Source organism: Elephas maximus, chromosome 7 (assembly GCF_024166365.1).
Source record: "Elephas maximus indicus isolate mEleMax1 chromosome 7, mEleMax1 primary haplotype, whole genome shotgun sequence".
NCBI classification, from domain to species: Eukaryota; Metazoa; Chordata; class Mammalia; order Proboscidea; family Elephantidae; genus Elephas; species Elephas maximus.
Window position 1 is genome coordinate 108216878 of NC_064825.1, and position 21588 is coordinate 108238465.

At 36.8% G+C, this 21588-nt stretch overlaps 2 protein-coding genes across 2 annotated transcripts; one reads left to right on the plus strand and one right to left on the minus strand.

Annotated features, from left to right (window-relative positions):
- The first annotated feature begins 8017 nt into the window (after positions 1 to 8017).
- On the plus strand, positions 8018 to 8959 carry LOC126080276 (olfactory receptor 10AG1-like). Its single transcript, XM_049891531.1, has one exon. The coding sequence runs from the start codon at positions 8018 to 8020 to the stop codon at positions 8957 to 8959; it is 942 nt and encodes a 313-aa protein (XP_049747488.1).
- A 9604-nt stretch (positions 8960 to 18563) lies between these two features.
- On the minus strand, positions 18564 to 19505 carry LOC126080277 (olfactory receptor 10AG1-like). The gene has a single exon (XM_049891533.1). The coding sequence runs from the start codon at positions 19503 to 19505 to the stop codon at positions 18564 to 18566; it is 942 nt and encodes a 313-aa protein (XP_049747490.1).
- Between the last annotated feature and the right edge of the window lie 2083 nt (positions 19506 to 21588).

The window sequence follows — 21588 nt, forward strand, 5'->3', positions numbered from 1 at the left end:
TCTAAGGAGCATTCTGGTTGTACTTCCTCCAAGACAGATTGGTTTGTTCTTTTGGCAGTCTGTGGTATGTTCAATATTCTTCCCCAACACCACAGTTCAAAGACGTCAATTCTTCTTCAGTCTTCTTTATTTATTGTTCAGCTTTGATATGCATATGATGCAACTGAAAATACCATGGCTTAGATCAGCTGCACCTTAGTCTTCAAGGTGACATCTTTGCTCTTCAATACTTTAGAGAGGTCTTTTGCAGCAGACTTACCAAATGCAATGTGTCTTTTGATTTCTTGACTGCTGCTTCCATGGCCGTTGATTGTAGATCTAAGTAAAATGAAATCCTTGACAACTTCAATCTTTTCTCCATTTATCATGATGTTGCTCATTGGTCCAGTTGTGAGGATTTTTGTTTTCTTTATGTTGAGTTGCAATCCATACTGAAGGCTGTAGTCTTTGATCTTCATTAGTAAGTGCTTCAAGTGCTTCAGCAAGCAAGATTGTGTCATCTGCATAATGCAGGTTGTTAATGAGTCTCTATCCAATCCTGATGCCCTATCCTTCATATAGTCCAGCTTTTCGTATTACTTGCGCAGCATACAGATTGAGTAGGCGTGGTGAAAGAATACAACCCTGGTGCACACCTTTCCTGATTTAAACCATTCAGTATCCCCTTGTTCTATCCAAACAACTGCCTCTTGATCTCTGTAAAGGTTTCTCATGAGCACAATTAAGTGTTCTGGAATTCCCATTCTTCACAATGTTATCCATAATTTGTTATGATCCACACAGTTGAATGCCTTTACGTAGTCAATAAAACACAGGTAAACATCCTTCTGGTATTCTCTGCTTTCAGCCAGGATCCATCTGACATCAGCAATGATATTCCTGGCTCCACGTCCTCTTCTGACACTGGCCTGAATTTCTGGCAGTTCCTGTGGATATACTGCTGGAGCCGTTTTTGAATGATCTTCAGCAAAATTTTGCTTGCTTGTGATATTAATGATACTGTTCTATAATTTCCACATTCGGTTGGATCACCTTTCTTGGGAATAGGCATAAATATGGATCTTTTCCAGTCAGTTGGCCAGGAAGCTGTCTTACATATTTCTTGGCTTAGAGAAGTGAGCACCTCCAGCCCTGCATCTGTTTGTTGAAACATCTCAATTGATATTCCATCAATTCCTGGAGCTTTGTTTTTCGCCAGTGCCTTCAGAGCAGCTTGGACTTCTTCCTTCAGTACTATCAGTTACTGATCACATGCTCCCTCTTGAAATGGTTGAACATCGAGTAGTTCTTTTTGGTATAATAACTCTGTGTATTCCTTCCATCTTCTTTTGATGCTCCCAGCGTTGTTTAGTATTTTCCCCATAGAATCCTTCACTATTGCAACTCGAGGCTTGATTTTTTTCTTCAGTTCTTTCAGCTTGAGAAACACTGAGCGTGTTCTTGCTTTTTGGTTTTCTGTCTCCAGCTCTTTGCACATGTTGTTATAATACTTTACTTTGTCTTCTCGAGATTCCCTTTGAAATCTTCTGTTCAGTTCTTTTACTTCATCAATTCTTCCCTTTGCTTTAGCTACTCGACTTTCAAGGGTAAGTTTCAGAGTCTCCTCTGACATCTATCATGGTCTTTTCTTTCTTTCCTGTCTTTTCAATGACCTCTTGCTTTCCTCATGTATGATGTCCTTGATGTCATTCCACAACTTGTCTGGTCTTCCATCACTAGCGCTCAATGTGTCAAATCTATTCTTCAGGTGGTCTCTAAATTCAGGTGGGATGTACTCAAGGTCATATTTTGGCTCTTATGGACTTGCTCTGATTTTCTTAAGTTTCAGCTTGAACTTGCATATGAGCAATTGATGGTCTATTGCACAGTCAGCTTCTGGCCTTGTTCTGACTGAGGATATTGAGCTTTTCCATCGTCTCTTTCCACAGGTGTAGTCAATTTGATTTCTGTGCGTTCCATCTGATGAGATCCATGTGTATAGTCACTGTTTATGTTGGTGAAAGAAGGTATTTGCAATGAAGAAGTCGTTGGTCTTGCAAAATTCTATCATTCGATCTCTGGCATTGTTTCTATCACCAAGGCCATATTTTCCAACTACTGATCCTTCTTCATTTTGAACTTTTGCATTCCAGTGGCCAGTAATTATCAATGCATCTTGATTGCATGTTTGCTCAATTTCAGACTGCAGCAGCTGATAAAAATCCTCTATTTCTTCATCTTTAGCATAGGTATTTAATTTTACATAGTTGATTTTTATCAGTTATTTGTGTCTTGCGTTAAAAATTTTTAGTCATAACTAGAAAAATCTTTATTACTCCAAAATTATATTTCAAAAATCTTTCTCTTAGAATTATTTTATTGTTTAATTTTCTAAAATATTTAAACTAGTGTGCCTCTTGGAGTCTTTCCTGCTGTAGCATAAAGTATGAACAAAAATTTATCTATTTTGCTAAAAGATTGCCCAAATATCCAAATAACATTTATTTTAAAAGTCCATATTTTACCTATTTCATTTGATGTCTTTATTCTACAGTCAGTTCTTGTTTGTATTTGAGTCTTCCTTTTATGGCATCAAAAGATACACAATATAATCCAGATGAGATTATGGGAGTTTAGAATTACCTTTTAGCTTAGTTACTTGGGATGTGCACCTACTGTAGATCAGGCCTGGCTGACATTTCACCCCATTGCTATGCTCTGCCACATCTGATTCCCGTGGGAGGCCTTGTTCACCACGCACCCTTCACTCACCTTCCATGTGTTCAAGGTCATAGTTCCAAATATCTTTCAAATAACTTCCCTAATCACTCTCTATTATTATAATATTATAGGGTTTCCTTCTCCTGGAGATGATAGATGAATGATAGATAGATAGATGATAGATAGAGAGAGAGATAGATGATAGATAGATAGGTATAGATATAGATAGATAGATAGATAGATAGATAGATAGATAGATAGATAGATGATAGATAGATAGATAGATAGATAGATAGATAGATAGATAGATAGATAGATAGATAGATAGATAGATAGATAGATAGATAGATGATAGGTAGAGATAGATACATAGATGTTAGATTAGATAAAGAAGGATGGATGGATGGATGGACGGATGGATGGGTGGGTGGGTGGATGATTGATGGTTGGATTGACAGATGGACGGAAGGACAGATAGATGGATAGACAGACAAATAGATACTTAATACAACCTTTAGTTTAGTAGTAGAAATATATGTAATCTACTACTAATCTCAAGGTTGATGGTAAATATAAATCCTTAGAAATTCCTATTTACTAAATAACAGGAAGTTATCTCTTATTTTCACAAGGGAAATTTTGCTTCAAGCCAATGTTCTTAAACTACTAAATGTTACACAGATTTAAAGTCTTGAAGTGGAAGTATTTTAGAACAATAGACAGACTATTGTCCTGAAATCTTGCCACTCATCTCAGCTGAAATTATATCAGAATATTTTCATCTCCTAAGTGAAGTTTAATAGGATTCACATCTTGAAAGTGGGTTGATAGAGGGAATGAAACTGGGGAAGAATGGTGGAATCCTGCAAAGAAAAAAAAAATCCCCCTGTGGGAATTAATCTTGGGCTAAATAAAGAAAAAATGCACTAGATTTAATATATCCAACAACCACTTCTCAGTTTCTCCAGGTAATCTTGAAGAAATAAATCATATGTTATATGTTTTGTAGGTAAAATTATTTTTTGTTGTCAGAATATTTATTACAACTCTTACATGTAGGCCAGACCCTGAATGTGGATCAAGGCTCCCATTTCAGAGGAGAAAACAAGCAAAATAACTTGAGGAAAATGTGACAGGAGCTCAGTCTAATAGGAACAGAGGGCCCATATAAAGCAGTCATAATAGGTAACGGGAGAATTGTTTTTGTGTCAAGTTTGGATGGCCTCCAATGGTGTTGCTCAGTTAAGGGTAACTCAGTACCCTATTCAAGTCTAAGAAATAAGATTTTCTGCACACTCTATTCCATTGAGAGGCTGCAGAGGAAGAGTTTTCTGGGTAGAGTGAGAGCTCTATAGGAAAATAAATAAACTAAATCAGAGAGTACCAAAGGGATTTGTTTAGTTAGAAATTTAACTGTGTCAGGTGGAAGACACCCCAGGAGTGGAGATAACTATTTGGTATATAAAGAGCACTCCATGTCCTAAATGAACTGAGTGTTTTAAAGTTAGGTTGAGTACCATTGATGAGACAAGTTGTTTCAGCCAGAGTAATTTAAACACTTAAATATGTAAACCCTCTTCATTGAGGAAGAATCTAGATTATTACAAACAAACTAAAACACAAGCCCACGGAAGTCAAATAGATTCTGACCCACAGCAACCCTTCAGGACAGAGTAGAACTACCCCACCAGGTTTCCAAGGCTATACATCTTTAAGGAGGCTGACCACCACAGCTTTCTCCCACGGATGAGATGGTGGGTTCTAACTGAAGACCTTTTGGGCAGACAGCCAAGCACTTTAACCACTGTGCGACCAGGTCTCCTATTTTTGAAATTAAGAAAGGTAAATATGAAATGTTTTATATTAATGTTCAACTTCAGTTCACGGTATTACTAAAATTAATATTTAATGTAGAACAGCAAAGATGCTATTTTATTAAAGTAGCTCCTTTATATTTCTGACTCTGTTAGATACCTTAAACAATGAATTTACGTAGGGATATTAAATTACTTTGAAACACTGAAACTTTGAAAAACTGCTAGGTTTTTGTAAAAATACTAAACAATATTGTAGAGAAACTTCAATTTAAGCAAAGACTTTGTGGCAAATAAGCATTATATTTATGTATTTTAGTCCTGATGATATTTTAATAAGGTAATTAAAGTAAAACAATCCATGAAATAAATTTATAAACATTGAGGAATCCAAAAAACATTTGTTTGAAAGAAAATAATATTTTTATGTTAAAGAATTTATGAAACAAATTAAAGGGTTACATTAATATTGTTTTTCAAATTAATTTCAGGGTTTATGTTTCTAATTTACATCAAAAATACAAATAAACAGATTTAGGGTAGATTGGGGATGTTGAAAGTGATAAAGATCTATCTAAATCAGGATATTCTTAACCAAAGTCAAATATGTTGACTTCAAGTGGAATCAGACTCATAATGACCATATAGGTTAGGATAGAACTGCCTCATATGGTCTCCAAAGCTGTAAATCTTTATGGAAGCAGACTGCCACATCTTCCTCCCACAGAGTGGCTGGTGGATTTGAAACACCAGCCTTTTGGTTAGCAGCCAAGCATGAGACCACTGTGCCACCAGGAGTCTGTCAGAATTTTGTTACACATTCCTTAATTACTTGGATTTTTTCCAGTGAATGGATGCTTAGATTGGAAAAAAAAAAATGATAAAACTGAGTTTTATTTTCCTTATAATAAAAAGAACTTAAAACATTTCAAAAATGAAGAGCAATATAGAAGGATTTGGGAGAACACACAGGGTAAATCTCTGCTCTTGCTATCCTGCCTTCTTGAGAAAAACATAGACAAATCTCACATATTTAATGTTATACATGGATAATTTCATCACCAAGGAGTGAAGTTTGTACAATTAGAAGTATTATTTCATTGAGCACTCAAAGTAATTTTATTCAACTAACAAAAATTGAACTGTTTTTATTAAATACTGGCATTCATGAAGTATAGGTATTATAGTGAACTGTATTCGTGGACTATAGGTATGCAGTCCACAAAGTAGAGATAATGATATAAACCTAAATATTAGCAGAGAATTAATGGAGAAATTGCAACTTGAGAGTTGAATGTTTTTTGGGTTTTGGTACAAGTTGATAATTGCTTTAAAGATCTCACTTCATTTCTGCAATAATCCTGTGATACAAAAGGAAAATAAATTAGAGGCATTACTCACGTTATATAGCATACTGAGTAACTTTCAGAAGAATAAATTAAAATTAGTGTTAATAATAATAATAAATGGATGCTAATAATAAAAAAAATTTAATAATAAGCAACTGTTGACAGCAATAATAATAATAGGTAACAAAAATAATGGCCTTTTATAAATGCCTGGACTTCTTCAAGGTTTTTAACTTATACTAAATGATTTAGTTCACATAACAACACTAAATGTTGGTATAGTTACTAATGATTTAACAGCTGAGCAAACTGTGAAGTGGGAAGATTAACTTGCGTAAAGTCATCAGCACTGAGTTTTTGTTTTTTAAGTCATCACACAGCTAAATGTTGCTGGAGCTATAATTCAGCTACAGTCCATCTGGGAAATACTATTCTCTAATGATGGGTATGGAGACCTGGTAGCTCCATGGTTAAACATCCGGCTACTAACCAAAAGGCCAGTGGTTCAAACTGCTGCCCCTTGGAATAGAGATGTGGTAGTCTACTACCCTAAAGATTTATGTACTGAAAACCCTATGGGGCAGTTCTACTCTGTTGTATAGGGTCCTTGTAACTCAAAATTGACTCTTTGGCAATGGGTTTGGTTTTTTTTTTTTTTTTTTTAACCATGGCACCATATTCTTCTTTTCTTAGTGGACAAGGTGCAAACGCATTAGGATAAAGAGATGAAAAGCAGGGTGAGACAAGAGGCACCTTGACTCTGGAAAAATTTAATGAGGCACTCACTGTCAGGATTGTGCAAGTACAAGGATGGCCCTGAATGCCTCCTTACATTTTGTACCTTAGGAGCTTCACTGACTAGTTCTTGTCCTGACTCTGATGAAAGGGGATGGTGGGAAAAACAATTGCCAACAAAGGAACTGAAAACCACTTTATCAAATATCTAATTAACTAGGCAATCTGTTAAATCCTAGGGCTACAGGCTTAAAGAACATACTGTCATAATCATAATTATAGAACCATAACTAAAAAGTAAACAGTTTAAATTGGTAGGTAGAGGATAGGTTTTACCAACATTATCTCATTTACTTCTCACAAAGAAGTAAAACTTAGAAAATATAAATAAATGCCTAATATCGCACAGATAATAAATCACAGGGATAGGAGTCAAATTCAAGTCCATTAAAAAAAAATGATACTGACTTGCAATCATAAAACCTGTGCCCAATTCGTCGGATTGTCTACACTTATTGAGTCTCAATAACTTTGTTTCTAAAGAAGAGTCAGTTCAGAAACAGTTAAGTGAAATGTTATTTTTTGAGTAACAGCAAAAATAATGACAGGGGCACACAGCACATTGGGTACAAATGATGTAACAGCCAATATCTTCCCTCCTCTTGACTCACACACATAATCGCAGGTAACAAATACCCTTCATACTTCCCTGCTTGTCCAGGGTGACTACATATATTGTTGTGTCTGAATCAATATACCCAGGCTAATTTTCCTGGAAAAAAAAAAAAAAAAAAAAACCTCTTATCTACTTAATATCCTGATAAAAGATATTTGTCTTATTCCCCTATCCAAAATGAAATATTCTGTCAATTTTCTTTCTAAACTACCTAATATGAACTGTGTAATAGGTTTGTTTTTTTTTTTAATAGGAACCTATATGCTTAAAGTCGTCAAGAGATGAGAAAATGAAGCATTGAAACAGGCATTTGAACATGTATGTGAGAAGACAGTTTATGATATAGTGTTTGACAAGCTTGATGAGAAAATACATAGAGAAATAAAATAAGATTGTCAAGGTACGTAATTAATTTAAAGTGAGATTAGATGGCAAAACTGAGGGTCCATTTCCAGCAGTTGTCAGTTGCTCCAGTGCCTGTGCTGAGTCAGTGTAACTTGATCCATCACGGGCTGTGCTCCAAAAGTTTAAGGAAATGATCTTAAAAAAAATTTTTTTGAGGGGATTGTTAACTGTGATTTAACAGGAGGACATGGGGCATACATAATTAGTATCATTCTCAAAGTGCGAACAACTGCAATGATCATAAAATCCAGCTCAGACACCTCAATACAGTTTAGAGAACAGGCAAAGAGATACAGGAAGGTAAAGGAAATGCACATATAAATTTACCTTTTCCACATATGAATCATCAGGAAAAACCACCAGAAGAAAATCTAACTGAAATGATGGAATTTGCCCTCTTAGGCTTTGCTGACATGCCCCATCTCCAGTGGTTCCTCTTTGGATTGTTTTTAGTCATCTATATCATTACCCTGATGAGCAATGGCACCATATTTCTAATAACAAAAATGGATCCTACTCTCCAGAGTCCTGTGTATTTTTTCCTGGCAAATTTTTCCTTCTTGGAAATATGCTATGTATCAGCTACTCTCCCCAGAATGCTGATGAATCTAGGGACCCAGAGAAGAAGAATTTCTTTAGTTGCCTGTGCTACACAGATGTGCTTTGTTCTTCTGTTCGGAGGTACAGAGTCTTTGCTCCTGGCAGTAATGGCCTATGATCGCTATGTGGCCATTTGTAACCCTCTGCACTATCCTCTAGTCATGAACCACAGGGTCTGTATCCAGTTGGTGACTGGGTCCTGGACCACTGGAATCCCAGTTATGATAGGACATACGTATCAGATTTTCTCTCTGCCTTTTTGTAGATCTAAACAAATTAACCATTTCTTCCGTGACATTCCCCCAATACTCAAGCTAGCTTGTGGGGACACATTTGTAAATGAGATGTTGGTCTACATAGTTACTGTGTTATTTGTCATGGTTCCATTTCTGTTGATTCTTTGCTCCTATAGTGAAATCATCTCCATCATCCTGAAGTTGCCATCAGCCACAAGTCAAGCTAAAGCCTTCTTCACTTGCTCATCTCATCTTATGGTTGTGGTGTTATTCTTTGAATCATGTATTATTACATACTTAAGACCCAACACCAGACATTCAGATGGAACTGACAAAATGCTTTCTCTTTTCTACACTATCCTAACACCTTTGTTTAATCCCGTGATATATAGTCTAAGGAACAAGGATGACATAATAGTACTGAAAAAATTGCTGTGTAAATAATTCTCTTCATTAACGAATGAGTTAAATGTATAAGAATTGCTTTCTTACATATTTTTTGTCCAATTTCAATAGATGTATACCCTTATCTATACCTTGTCTTTCATACTGATGCAATTATTTTCAAACTAAAAATTACTTGTAATATTGTTAGACCTTTCTGCTCAAGTTATGTAAATAATATATGTGTCATCTGATAGAAAATCATTCCATTAGTAAATCTAAAACTTCATTGCATGATGTTTTTCCTCAATAAAAACTTTTGCAGGGATTGATTTAATCCAGTCGCTTGTAATATATAACTTATTATATCACTTATTGGAAAACATTCAATTCATTTCCATGAGTGTCCACACAGTTGTGACACAGATTTTAAAAGCCAGGTTGGTGATATGCATTAATCAAAATATACAGTGGTCCCTAGTGGCACTGGATGCAGGATCCCCATGAATACCAAAATCTGTTGGTGCTCAAGTCTCTTATATAAAGTGGCTAAATGTTTTCATATAACCCACACACCACCTTCTGTATACTTTAAACCACCTCTATCTTATAATGCCCTTGAGTATATCGCACCTGAATTTAGAGACCATCTCAAGAATAGATTTGACGCACTGAACACTAGTGACTGAAGACCAGACGAGTTGTGGAATGACATCAAGGACATCATCCATAAAGAAAGCAAGAGGTCACCAAAAAGACAGGAAAGAAAGAAAACACCAAGTTGGATGTCAGAGGAGACTCTGGAAATTGCTCTTGAGCGTCGAGCAGCTAAAGGAAAAGGAAGAATTGATGAGGTAAAAGAACTGAACGGAACATTTCAAAAGGCCTCTTGAGAAGATAAAGTAAAGTATTATAATGACATGTGCAAAGAGCTGGAGATAGAAAACCAAAAGGGAAGAACAAGCTCGGCGTTTCTCGAGCTGAAAGACCTGAAGAAAAAATTCAAGCCTCGAGTTGCAATAGTGAAGGATTCCATGGGGAAAATATTAAACGACACTGGAAGCATCAAAAGAAGATGGAAGGAGTACACAGAGTCATCATACCAAAAAGAATTAGTTGATATTCAACCATTTCAAGAGGGAGCATATGATCAGGAACTGATAGTACTGAAGGAAGAAGTCCAAGCTGCTCTGAAGGCATTGGCGAAAAACAAGACTCCAGGAATTGATGGAATATCAATTGAGATGTTTCAACAAACAGATGCAGTGCTGGAGGTCTATGCCAAGAAATACGGAAGACAGTTTCCTAGCCAACTGACTGGAAGAGATCCATCTTTATGCCTATTCCCAAGAAAGGTGATCCAACTGAATGTGGAAATTATAGAACAATGTCATTAATATCACACACAAACAAAATTTTGCTGAAGATCATTCAAAAAAGGCTGCAAAAGTGTATCGACAGGGAACTGCCAGAAATTCAGGCTGGTTTCAGAAGAGGATGTGGAACCAGGGATATCATTGCTGATGTCAGGTGGATCCTGGCTGAAGGTAGAAAATACCAGAAGGATGTTTACTTGTGTTTTATTGACTATGCAAAGGCATTCGACTGTGTGGATTATAACAAACTATGGATAACACTGGGAAGAATGGAAATTCCAGAACACTTAATTGTGCTCATGAAGAACCTTTACATAGGCCAAGAGGCAGTTGTTCGGACAGAACAACGGGATACTGATCGGTTTAAAGTCAGGAAAGGTGTGCGTCAGGGCCGTATTCTTTCACCATACCTATTTAATGTGTATGCTGAACAAATAATACAAGAAGCTGGGCTATATGAAGAAGAACATGGCATCAAGATTGGAGGAAGACTCATTAACAACCTGCGTTATGCAGATGACACAACCTTGCTTGCTGAAAGTGAAGAGGACTTGAAGCACTTACAGATGAGGATCAAAGACCACAGCCTTCAGTATGGACTGCACATCAACATAAAGAAAACAAAAATCCTCACAACTGGACCAATGAGCAACATCATGATAAATGGAGAAAAGATCGAAGTTGTCAAGGATTTCATTTTACTTGGATCCACATTCAACAGCAATGGAAGCAGCAGTAGAGAAATCAAAAGACACATTGCATTGGGTAAGTCTGTTGCAAAGGACTTCTTCAAAGTGTTGAAGAGCAAAGATGTCACCCTGAAGACTAAGGTGTGCCTGACCCAAGCCGTGATATTTTCAATCACATCATATGCATGTGAAAGCTGGACAATGAATAAGGAAGACCGAAGAAGAGTTGACACCTTCGAACTGTGGTGTTGGCGAAGGATATTGAATATACCATGGACTGCCAAAAGAACAAACAAATCTGTCTTGGAGGAAGTGCAGCCAGAATGCTCCTTAGAGGCAAGGATGGCGAGGCCTTGTCTCACATACATTGGACATGTTGTCAGGAGGGATCAGTCCCTGTAGATGGACATCATGCTTGGCAGGGTACAGGATCAGAGGAAAAGAGGAAGGCCCTCAATGAGATGGATTGACACAGTGGCTGCAACAATGGGCTCCAGCATAACAATGATTGCAAGGATGGTGCAGGACTGGGCAGTGTTTCGTTCTGTTGTGCATAGGGTCGCTATGAGTCTGAACCGGCTCGATGGCACCTAACAACAACCTAAAACAATGTAAATACTGTGTAAATGGTTCTTACACAGTGTAGGTTAGGAGAAACGACAAGATTCAAGGCAAAAAAATGTGCCAACAAGTGCTAGAGAGACTGAAGATCCGTGAAATGGCAGGAGGCTACAGCAGGGTATGCCTGCACATCACATCATTCACATGGATTCAGTGACACAATAACAACAATAATACAATCTCTGTGATAAACCTGGAAAGGTCTCTGAAGAAGTAACATTTGAGCTGAGTCCTAAATAGTTAGAAGGAACTATGCAAAGAACATTCTAGGCAGATGAAAAAGCAAAGGAAGACCCTTTATATTCTCGGAACCCTGAAGAACTGATTGCCTAGGGAAAAATGTCTCTGCAGATAAGACTGGAAATAAAGGCAGGGGCCAAGTTATATAGCAGTTTTCAATTCCCTGGAAAGAAATGTGAATTATTCCAAATATAATGGTAATCCATGAAAATGCTTAAGATTTTCTTTAGAGAACACTTACAGTGCTTCAAATCCACCAACCATTCCTACTCTGTCCTACAGAGTAGTTATGAGCTTGACTCAGATCAAGAGCAAGGAGTTCATTGTTTATTTGTTTGTTTTTACAGAGAATACTTAAGAAATAATGAAGAATTCAAGCTCCTAGAACAATAGTGTAGAGGGTGATGGGTGCGGTAATGAATCTTTCATGTGTTTAAGTAACTTAAAATTACAAACCCAGCCTTGAAACAAGAATCATATGGAATGGGAAGCATATTAAGCAGCAATCTACTGCATTTTATGGTGGTATTTGATTTGATGTATAGATAGATGATAGGTAAATGATAGATGATAGATGATAGATAGATGATAGATAGATGATAGATAGATGATAGATAGATAGATGATAGATAGATAGATAGATGATAGATAGATAGATAGATAGATGATAGATAGATAGATGATTGATAGATGATAGATAGATAGATAGATAGATGATTGATAGATAGATAGATAGATAGATAGATAGATAGATAGATAGATAGATAGATAGATGATTGATAGATAGATAGATAGATGATAGATAGATAGATAGATAGATAGATGATAGATAGATAGATAGATAGATAGATAGATAGATAGATAGATAGATAGATAGATAGATAGATAGATAGATAGATAGATAGATAGATAGATGATAGATAGATATTAAATTGTCCCTTGGTATCTGCAGGGGATTGGTTCTAGGATACACGTGGCTATAAAATGGCATAGTATTTGAATATAATGTATATGCATTCTCCTGTATACTTTAAATCATTGTAATACCTAATGCAATGTAAAAGCTATGTAAATAGTCGTTATACAGTAGTGTATTTTTTAGAGAATAACGACAAGATGCAAGGTGAACAGTGCTCAGACGAGTACAGAAGAGAGACTGAGAATCTGTGAAACGGTGGGAGGCTACATCAAGGTATGCTTACACATCATTATTTTAGCATGGATTCAGCATAGCACTCGGCTCCAGGCAAATTCAAGCTTTGCTCTTTAGAACTTCCTTTTTTTTCCTCCTCAAATATTTTCATTCCACAGTTGGTTGAATCTGTGAATGCGGAATGCACAGATGTGGAGGACCAGTTGTATATGCCCAGAAACACACTCACATACACACACACACATATATATGAATAAATAATGTATGATATATGATATATAATATAGTACATAGTATACATACTTTATATTATTAATTATAAATGGTAATGATAAATGATATTTGATTATATATGCATGTATATGTACCTGTGTGTGTGTGTGTGTGTGTATGGTCTCTATAAGTCAGAATTGGCTTGAAGACTGTGGCTTTGGTATTCGAATATATACATTTACATGTATTTATATATAAAGTGTTAATGTTCTCACATTAGTTTATAGATAATAAAATGGAGACTCGAAGAGTCCTATTTCTTAACCTCTTATAAGCCATTAATCCCAGATTATCTATATGGATTTTAAAGAAAACTAGAGAAATAATTTATTTCACTTCTCTAGTTACAAATACTCAATAGTTTTGTAATGCATTAAGGGCAAAAACCTCTTTGCAAAATTGAGAAAATGTCCAACAATCAGGAGGGGTGGAGCAAGATGATGAAATGAGGGGATGTTCCCATTTACTCCCCCAGTAACTAACATACTGACCAATGAATAAAAACAAGCACATACTGAGAATTCAGAACTCAGGACAGCAGCTGATGTGTTGTAGAGTCAGGGTGAGTCCATAAGCAAGAGAGAAGATCAGGGCTGGCACAGAAGCTGGAAGAACATACCTATTACCATTGGGGGTACTTGCTCATTGCAGTCAGTTTGGGAAAGGACTGGGCAACACTCCAAACAGGGAACACAGAAAGGGAGCTAATCTTAGGAAGCTGTAGCTAGATTTATTAAGGCAGCACAACCTGGCCACTCAAATTGGGAGGCTGTGAAAGGAGACTGTGGCACTGCAAGAGGGAGCTGTTGAATCTCACCGAGGTCTGAGACAGATGGGCACTAGGACCAGGAGGAACTGAATGGGCAGCATGGCAAGGGAAATACTTTAGCCTGACAGGCAACACAGAGGGAAACAGTTGGTTCCCTGCCCACGGGGGGACACTGTGGGAGAGTCTGTACAGGGACACCCATGATGGAAACACATAGAGAGCCCTAAACTTTGCCACAGGGAAGTTGAGGCCCACTATTTACGTCAGTGTCTGCGACCAGCTAACCCTCCCTCTCCCATGTATGCGTAATGACTTCCAAAAACAATCATCCAGAACTGAATAAGCACTGAAAAAAACGTAAGGATGAGTACCTTCCAGTGGTTTTGAGGAGAAGACACCAAGTTCACTGCTGCTGGATTGAATCTAACTCACGGTGACACTGTGGGGCGGAGTGGAGCTGCCCTAAGTGGTTTTCAGTGCTGTGAGTCTTTGTGGAGGTAGAATTCTCCATGTTTCTCCCACAAAGTGGCTTGTGGATGGAGGTGCCAACCTTTCGATTGTCAGCCTAGCTACTGCACCACCAGGGCACCCAATCAGAAAACTTTATCACAAAAACCAGAATACCAAATTTAGCATAAAAAATAATAACAAAAGGCTCAAGTTAAACAGAAAATAGTAAAGCACACAAAAATCACAGTATAAGAAAAACCAATCCAAAGCGAAACATGAAGAAGAGGAAATTTCCCCTACGGAGGTCAGCCTAAGGCAAAGAATTAATAATTTTCAGACGATGGTGCTAAATATGTTCAAAGAAAGATAAAAGCATACAGAATACAAACTAGCAACGATCCGGAAACAAATGGAGGAACAAAGTAAGATTCAACGATGAAATCAAAACATTCAAAAAATAAAACAAAGAGAACCATTGGAACTGGAGAATAAAGCAACTGATTTAGAAAAAGCAAGAGAAACACTCAACAATAGAATTGAACAGACAGAAGCTGGAATAAAAGAGAAGACAAAATGACTGAACTTATCAAGTCTGAAGGGAAACAAAAGAAAAGCGAAAAAAAAAAAACCAAAAAGGAATATGGCATTCAATGAAGAAATCTAACATTAGAATTATTGGGGTCCCAGAACTCCACGAAAAAAATAGAAACATAGAAATGATTTTCCAAGATATAATCAGAGAGAGTTTCCCAAATCCAAACAGAGAATCAAGTCTGAAACTATAGGAAGCTACACAAATCCCAATCAGAAGAGACACAAAAAGATTAACTCCAGGCATAACCTAATCACACTCAGTTGTTTTGGGTACTAACCTACAGGTTGGTGGTTTGAGCCCACTGTCAACACAGCAGAAGAAAGGTCTGGCGATCTGCTTCTGTTAAGAGTACAAGCAAGAAAGCCCTATAGAGAAGTTCTGTTCTTTAACACACGGGGTGTCCATGATTTGGAATCTATTTGACATAAGTGTTTTTTTGTTTTATTTAGTCTTTGAACCAATAGAACTTGCACACATATGAAATTATCCCATTAATCTGTATTGCAACATTGTTTGTAATTGCAAAAGATTGTAAGCCAATTAAACTAGAATTGTTAAATGGTTTGTCTTTCTCCGACTTTATGAGTTTTCATTATAATATTCTCATAAGCCTTTTTTTCTTTCACATCTATAGGATGCCTCTTAAAATAATTTAAAAAAAATGTATCCAGGTTTTTCTAGTGGCTGAAGCAGAAATACTGGCTTTCTGTGAGCCGCTGAAACTTAATCAGAAATGGAAGTGTTTTCTTTGTTTTAAATGTTGGAAACTATATGAGATTTGGTTTTAAGTCTACTCGTTCATAAACATTTTAGTTTGTTTCTTCAAATTGATTCATATGCCTAAACTTAAATTTAGATAGCTATTTATTAAAGTACATTTAGGGAGTTAAAAGTAAAGCTAATGAATGTGAAAATAGTTTTAGGATATATAACTGACAAAGAGATTATGTCCCCAATATAAAAGAAAAGGTCAAATAGATAATAATAAAGACAAATAATTCAAAAGAAAATTGATCAATTGACACTTGCATGCCCTTTAAAAGAGAAAAATCCATAAACATATTAAAATACGTCCTACCTCAACATCAATAACCATTCAAATTGAAACTACAATGACATCCTATATCAAGCTAATGGGTAAAAATTGTAAAGGATGATAATAGTGAGTTCTGGTCATGAAGTGGAATATCACATTGGTACTTACAAACGTTGCTATTACAAGTATAAACTGATACATCTGCTCTGAAAAATTATTTGAGAGCTAAATAAATGCCTGATACTTTTAGGTAAAAACCCCATTCTAATGAGTTCTTATGTGCAAAGCAAAAGTACGCATGTCCCAAAATGGAAACATCCCAAATGTTCACCATAGTAGAAGGAATTTTTCAAAACTCTGAATATTTATACCTGAAATGATAGGAACAAAACTGAACAAGCTGTAAGCATGTGCAATAATATGAATGATTTCTAAAATACAATGCTCATTGATGAAATTAAAATGCACAGAACACAAACCACACGACTTGTTTTACATAAAGTGCAGAGGGAATATTGATTTGTATTTTTTCATAGACATAGTTACATAGTGGAATATATGTAGAAAAATAAGTGCATGATTATAATAAATGTCAAACTCGGGATTGCTGTTGGGTTGGGGTTAGTGTGACCAGGACATGGTTGGTAATTGATGGGTGGTGATGTTCTATGAATCCATTTGCTTTAGAATTACATGAGTATTTTTTTTAAGATTTTTTTCAATTAATTTGCAATACACATTTTTTAAAATAATATTTTATTAAGTTTTTGATGAAAGTTTACATAGCAAGTTAGGTTCCAGTTTGACAATTTCCACACAAATTGTTAGTGACATTAGGTACATTTATTACAATAATATGTCAACGTTCCCTTTAATTATGTTGTTTATTCCATTTCCAGTACTCTAATTTCCCTGCCAACACATGTCTGCCAGTTTGTGATACTGTGTGGGGTTGTGTGTTGCTGTGATGCTGGAAGCTATGCCACCAACATTGAAATACCAGCAGGGTCATGCATGGTGGATGGGTTTCAGCTGAGCTTCCAGACTAAGACAGGCTAGGAAGAAGGACAGGGAAGTCTACTTCTGAAAATATTTAGCTAGTGAAAACCTTACTAATAACAGCAGGACATTGTTATAATGCCAGAAGACAAGCCCCACAGGTTGGAAGGCACTCAAAGTATGACTGCCTCCTCAAAGTAGAGTTGTCCTTAATGATGTGAATGGAGTCAAGCTTTTGGGACTTCCATTTGCAGATGTGGCACGAATAAAAATGAGAAGAAACAGCTGCAAGAATCCATTAATAATTGGAATGTGGAATGTACAAAGTATGAATCTAGGAAAATTAGAAGTCATCAAAAATGAAATGGGATGCATAAACATTGATATCTTCAGCATTAGTGAGCTGAAATGGACTGATATTGGCCATTTTGACTTGGAAAATTATATGGTCTACTATTCTGGGAATGACAAGTTGAAGAGGAATGGTGTTGCATTCGTCTTCAAAAAGAACATTTCAAGAGCTATCCTGAAGTACAATGCTGTCAGTGATAGGAAAATATCCATAGGCCTTCAAGGAAAACCAGTTAATACGACTTCTTATTCAAACTTATACACCAACCACTAAGGCCAGAGAAGAAGAAATTGAAGGTTTTTACCACCTTCTGCAGTCTGAAATTGATGGAACAAAGAAATTATAGAATTACTAATGGATTGATTTGCTATCTGCTAATACATATATTACTTATATAATTTGAGCAGAAAGTTTTGACAACATTAGAAGTGATTTTAAATTTGGAAATAATTTCACTGCATGGAAAGACAAGGTACCTTAGTAATTTCTTGCTTCTATAAAAGAAATACCCCAAGTGTATCGCTTAACAAAGAAAAATCTATTCTCATAGCCCAGGAGGCTAGAAGTCCAGATTCAGGGGGATAGCTCCAGGGGAAGCTTTCTTTCTCTGTTGGCTCTGGGGGAAGGTCCTTGTCATCAATCCTCCTCTGGTTTAGGAGTTTCTCAATGCAGGGACTCCAGGACCAAGGATGCACTCTCCTCCTTGTTCTTTATTCTTGGTGGTGGGAATTTCCCCAGTCACTTCTCTCTTTTATTCCAAAACAGACTGACTAAAGATACAACCTAATGTTGTAGATTGAGTCCTACCTCATTAACATAACTGCCTCTAATTCTTTATCTTTAACAACATAGACTTGAGATTTACAACCCTAAGGAAAATATCCACATCAAACCCTTTGCCTTCTAGAATATTCAGACTCATAGGACAAAACGGTGGACAATCACACAATTCTAGGAATCATGGCCTAGCCAAGTTAAAACACATTTTTGTGGGCATAATTCAATCCATAACACAAGGTATAGATAAATGTATATATAGCTATTGAAATTTGATTTAAAATATATAAGAAAACAATTCTTATACATTTAGCTCATTATTTAATGAAGTGAATTATTTACACAGCAATTTTCTGAGTGCAATTATGACATCCTTGTTCCTTAGGCTATATATCATGGGATTAAACATAGGAGTTAAGATAGTGTAGAAAAGAGATAGAACTTTGCCAGTTCCCTCTGAGTGTCTAGTGTTGGGCCTTAAGTATGTGATAATGGCTGATCCAAAGAATAATATCACAACCATAAGATGAGATGAGCAGGTGGAGAAGGCTTTGGCTTGGCCTGTGGCTGATGGCAACTTCAGGATGATGGAGATGAGTTTACTGTAGGAGCCAAGTATCAACAGAAATGGAACCATGCCAAATAGCACAGCAACCGTATAGGCCAACATCTCATTTACAAATGTGTCCCCACAAGCCAGCTTGAGTATTGGGAAAACATCACAGAAGAAGTGGTTGATTTGGTTAGATCCACAAAAAGACAGAGAGAAAATCTGATACGTGTACTCTATAAGAAATGGGATTCCAATGGTCCAGGACCCAGTCACCAACTGGATGCAGACTCTGTGGTTCATGACTAGAGGATAGTGCAGAGGGTTACAAATGGCCACATAGCGGTCATAGGCCATCACTGCCAGGAGCAAACACTCTGTGACTCCGAACATAAGGCAAAAGTACATCTGTGTAGCACAGGCAACTAAAGAAATTCTTCTTCTCTGGGTCCCAAGATTCATCAGCATTCTGGGGAGAGTGGTTGATGTATAGCAGATTTCCAAGAAGGAAAAATTGGCCAAGAAAAAATACATAGGGCTCTGAAGAGTGGGATCCCTTTTTGTTATTAGAAATATGGTGCCATTGCTCAACAGGATAATGATATAGATGATTAAAAATAATCCAAAAAGAAACCACTGGACATGGGGCATGTTAGTAAAGCCCAAGAGAACAAAATCCATCAGCTCAGTTAGATTATCTTCTGGAGGTTTTTCTTGATGATTCATCTGCGGAAAAGGTAAATTTACATGAGCATTTCCTTCACCTTCCTGTATCTCTTTGTCTCTTCTCTAAATTGTATTGAGGTGTCCAGGTTGGAAATTATGATCACTGCAACTGTTGGTACTTTAAGAATGATACAGTTTATGTATATCCCACGTCTCCCTATTAAATCACAGTAAACAGTCCCCTCACATTTATTTTAAGATCTTTCACTATACTTTCGGAGAACAGCCCAGGATAGATCAAGCTATACCTGACTCAGCGCAAACACTGGAGCAATTGATGACGGCTGGAGATGGACCCTCAACTTTGCCATCTAATCTCACTTTAAATTAATTATACTCCTTGACTATCCAATTGTACCTGTCTGCATTTTCTCAGTTAATCTTCCCAACCACTATATTATAAACTGTCTTTTAACACACATTTTCAACTGCCTTTCATCGCTTCATTCTCCCATCATTTGATAATTTTAAGCATATAAGTTCCTATTATACAATTCATATTAGATAGTTTAGAAAGAAAATTGTGAGACTATTTCATTTTACATAGGGGAATAAGACAAATATCTTTTCGTAGGATATTAAGTGGATAAGACAGAGGATTTTATTCAGGGAAATTAGCCTCGGAACATTGATTCAGACATGAATGATAAACGTAGTCTCCCTGGAAAAACTGGGATAGCACGGAGGGTATTTGTTACCAGCAGGCATGTGTGCCGGACAGGAGGAGGAAAGATATTAGCTGTTATGTTATTCCCATTGTGCTGTGTGCACCTGCCTTTGTTTTTGTTGTTCCTCAAAACACAGCACTTCAGATAACTGTTTCTAAACTCCATTTTCTGTACTGTAAAGATATTGAGATTAACTCAGTGTGAATAATTTGACCAATTGCGCATAGGTTTTGTGAGTACAAGTCAGTATATGTTTTTCTTTTTCAGCGTACTTGGGTTTGACTCCAGTCTCCATGATTTACAGGTGTACCTAGTTTTATTATACTTTGCTTTATTGCACCTTGCATATTTTGCATTTTTTTTTAATTGAAAGGTTCTGACAGCCCTGCATGGAACAACTCTATCTGCACCATTTTTCCAACAACATGTGTTCACTTTGTTTCTCTGTGTCACATTTGGGTAATTCTTACAATATTGCAAGGTTTTTCATTATTATTTTATCTGTTATGGTGATCTGTAATCAGTGATCTTTGATGTTACCATTGCAATTGTTTTGGGGTGCCACCGACTGCACTCATGCAAGACCGTGAACTTAATCCTGTGTTCTGTTTCAGCGACCTTGCATTCTCCCTTCCCTGTCCCTCTCCTGGAGCCTCACTATTCCGTGAAACACGACAATATTGAAATGAGACCAATTAATATCCCTACGATGGCCTCTAAGTGTTAAAGTGAAAGGAAGACTCTCATGTCTCTCACTTTAAATCAAAAGTTAGAAATGATTAAGCTTAGTGAGGAAGGTATGTCGAAAGCTGAGGTAGACCTAAAGCTAAGCCTCTAGCACCAGTTAGCTAAGTTCTGAATGCCAAGGAAAAGTTCTGGAAGGAAATTAAAACTGCTACTCCAGTGAACACATAAACGATAAGAAAATGAAACATCCTTATTGCCGATATGGAGGACGTTTTAGAGGTCTGGATGGAAGATCAAACCAGCCACAACATTCCCTTAAGCCAAAGCCTAATCCAGAGCAAGTCTCTAACCTAAATTCTCTGAAGCCTGAGAGAGTGAGGAAGCTGCAGAAGAGAAGTTCGAATCCAGCAGAGATTGGTTCATGAGGTTTAAGGAGAGAAGCCAGCTCCACAACATGAAAACACCAGGTGGAGCAGCAGGTGCCGGCGTAGAAGCTGCAGCTAGTTACCCGGAAGGCCTGCCTGAGGTCATCGGGAAGGAAGCCGCGGCATCTCCTACATGTGCCTCTGTTCTCTGTTTGATGTGAATTATTTAAAGTTTCTAAGGTTTGCTTCTTTGTGAGAATTAAATGAGATAATATTGGTAAAATTTATCACCTGTCTACCAATTTTAAACTGTTCCCTTCCTTGGCTCTATCATTACAGTTACGATAATATGTTCTTTAAGCA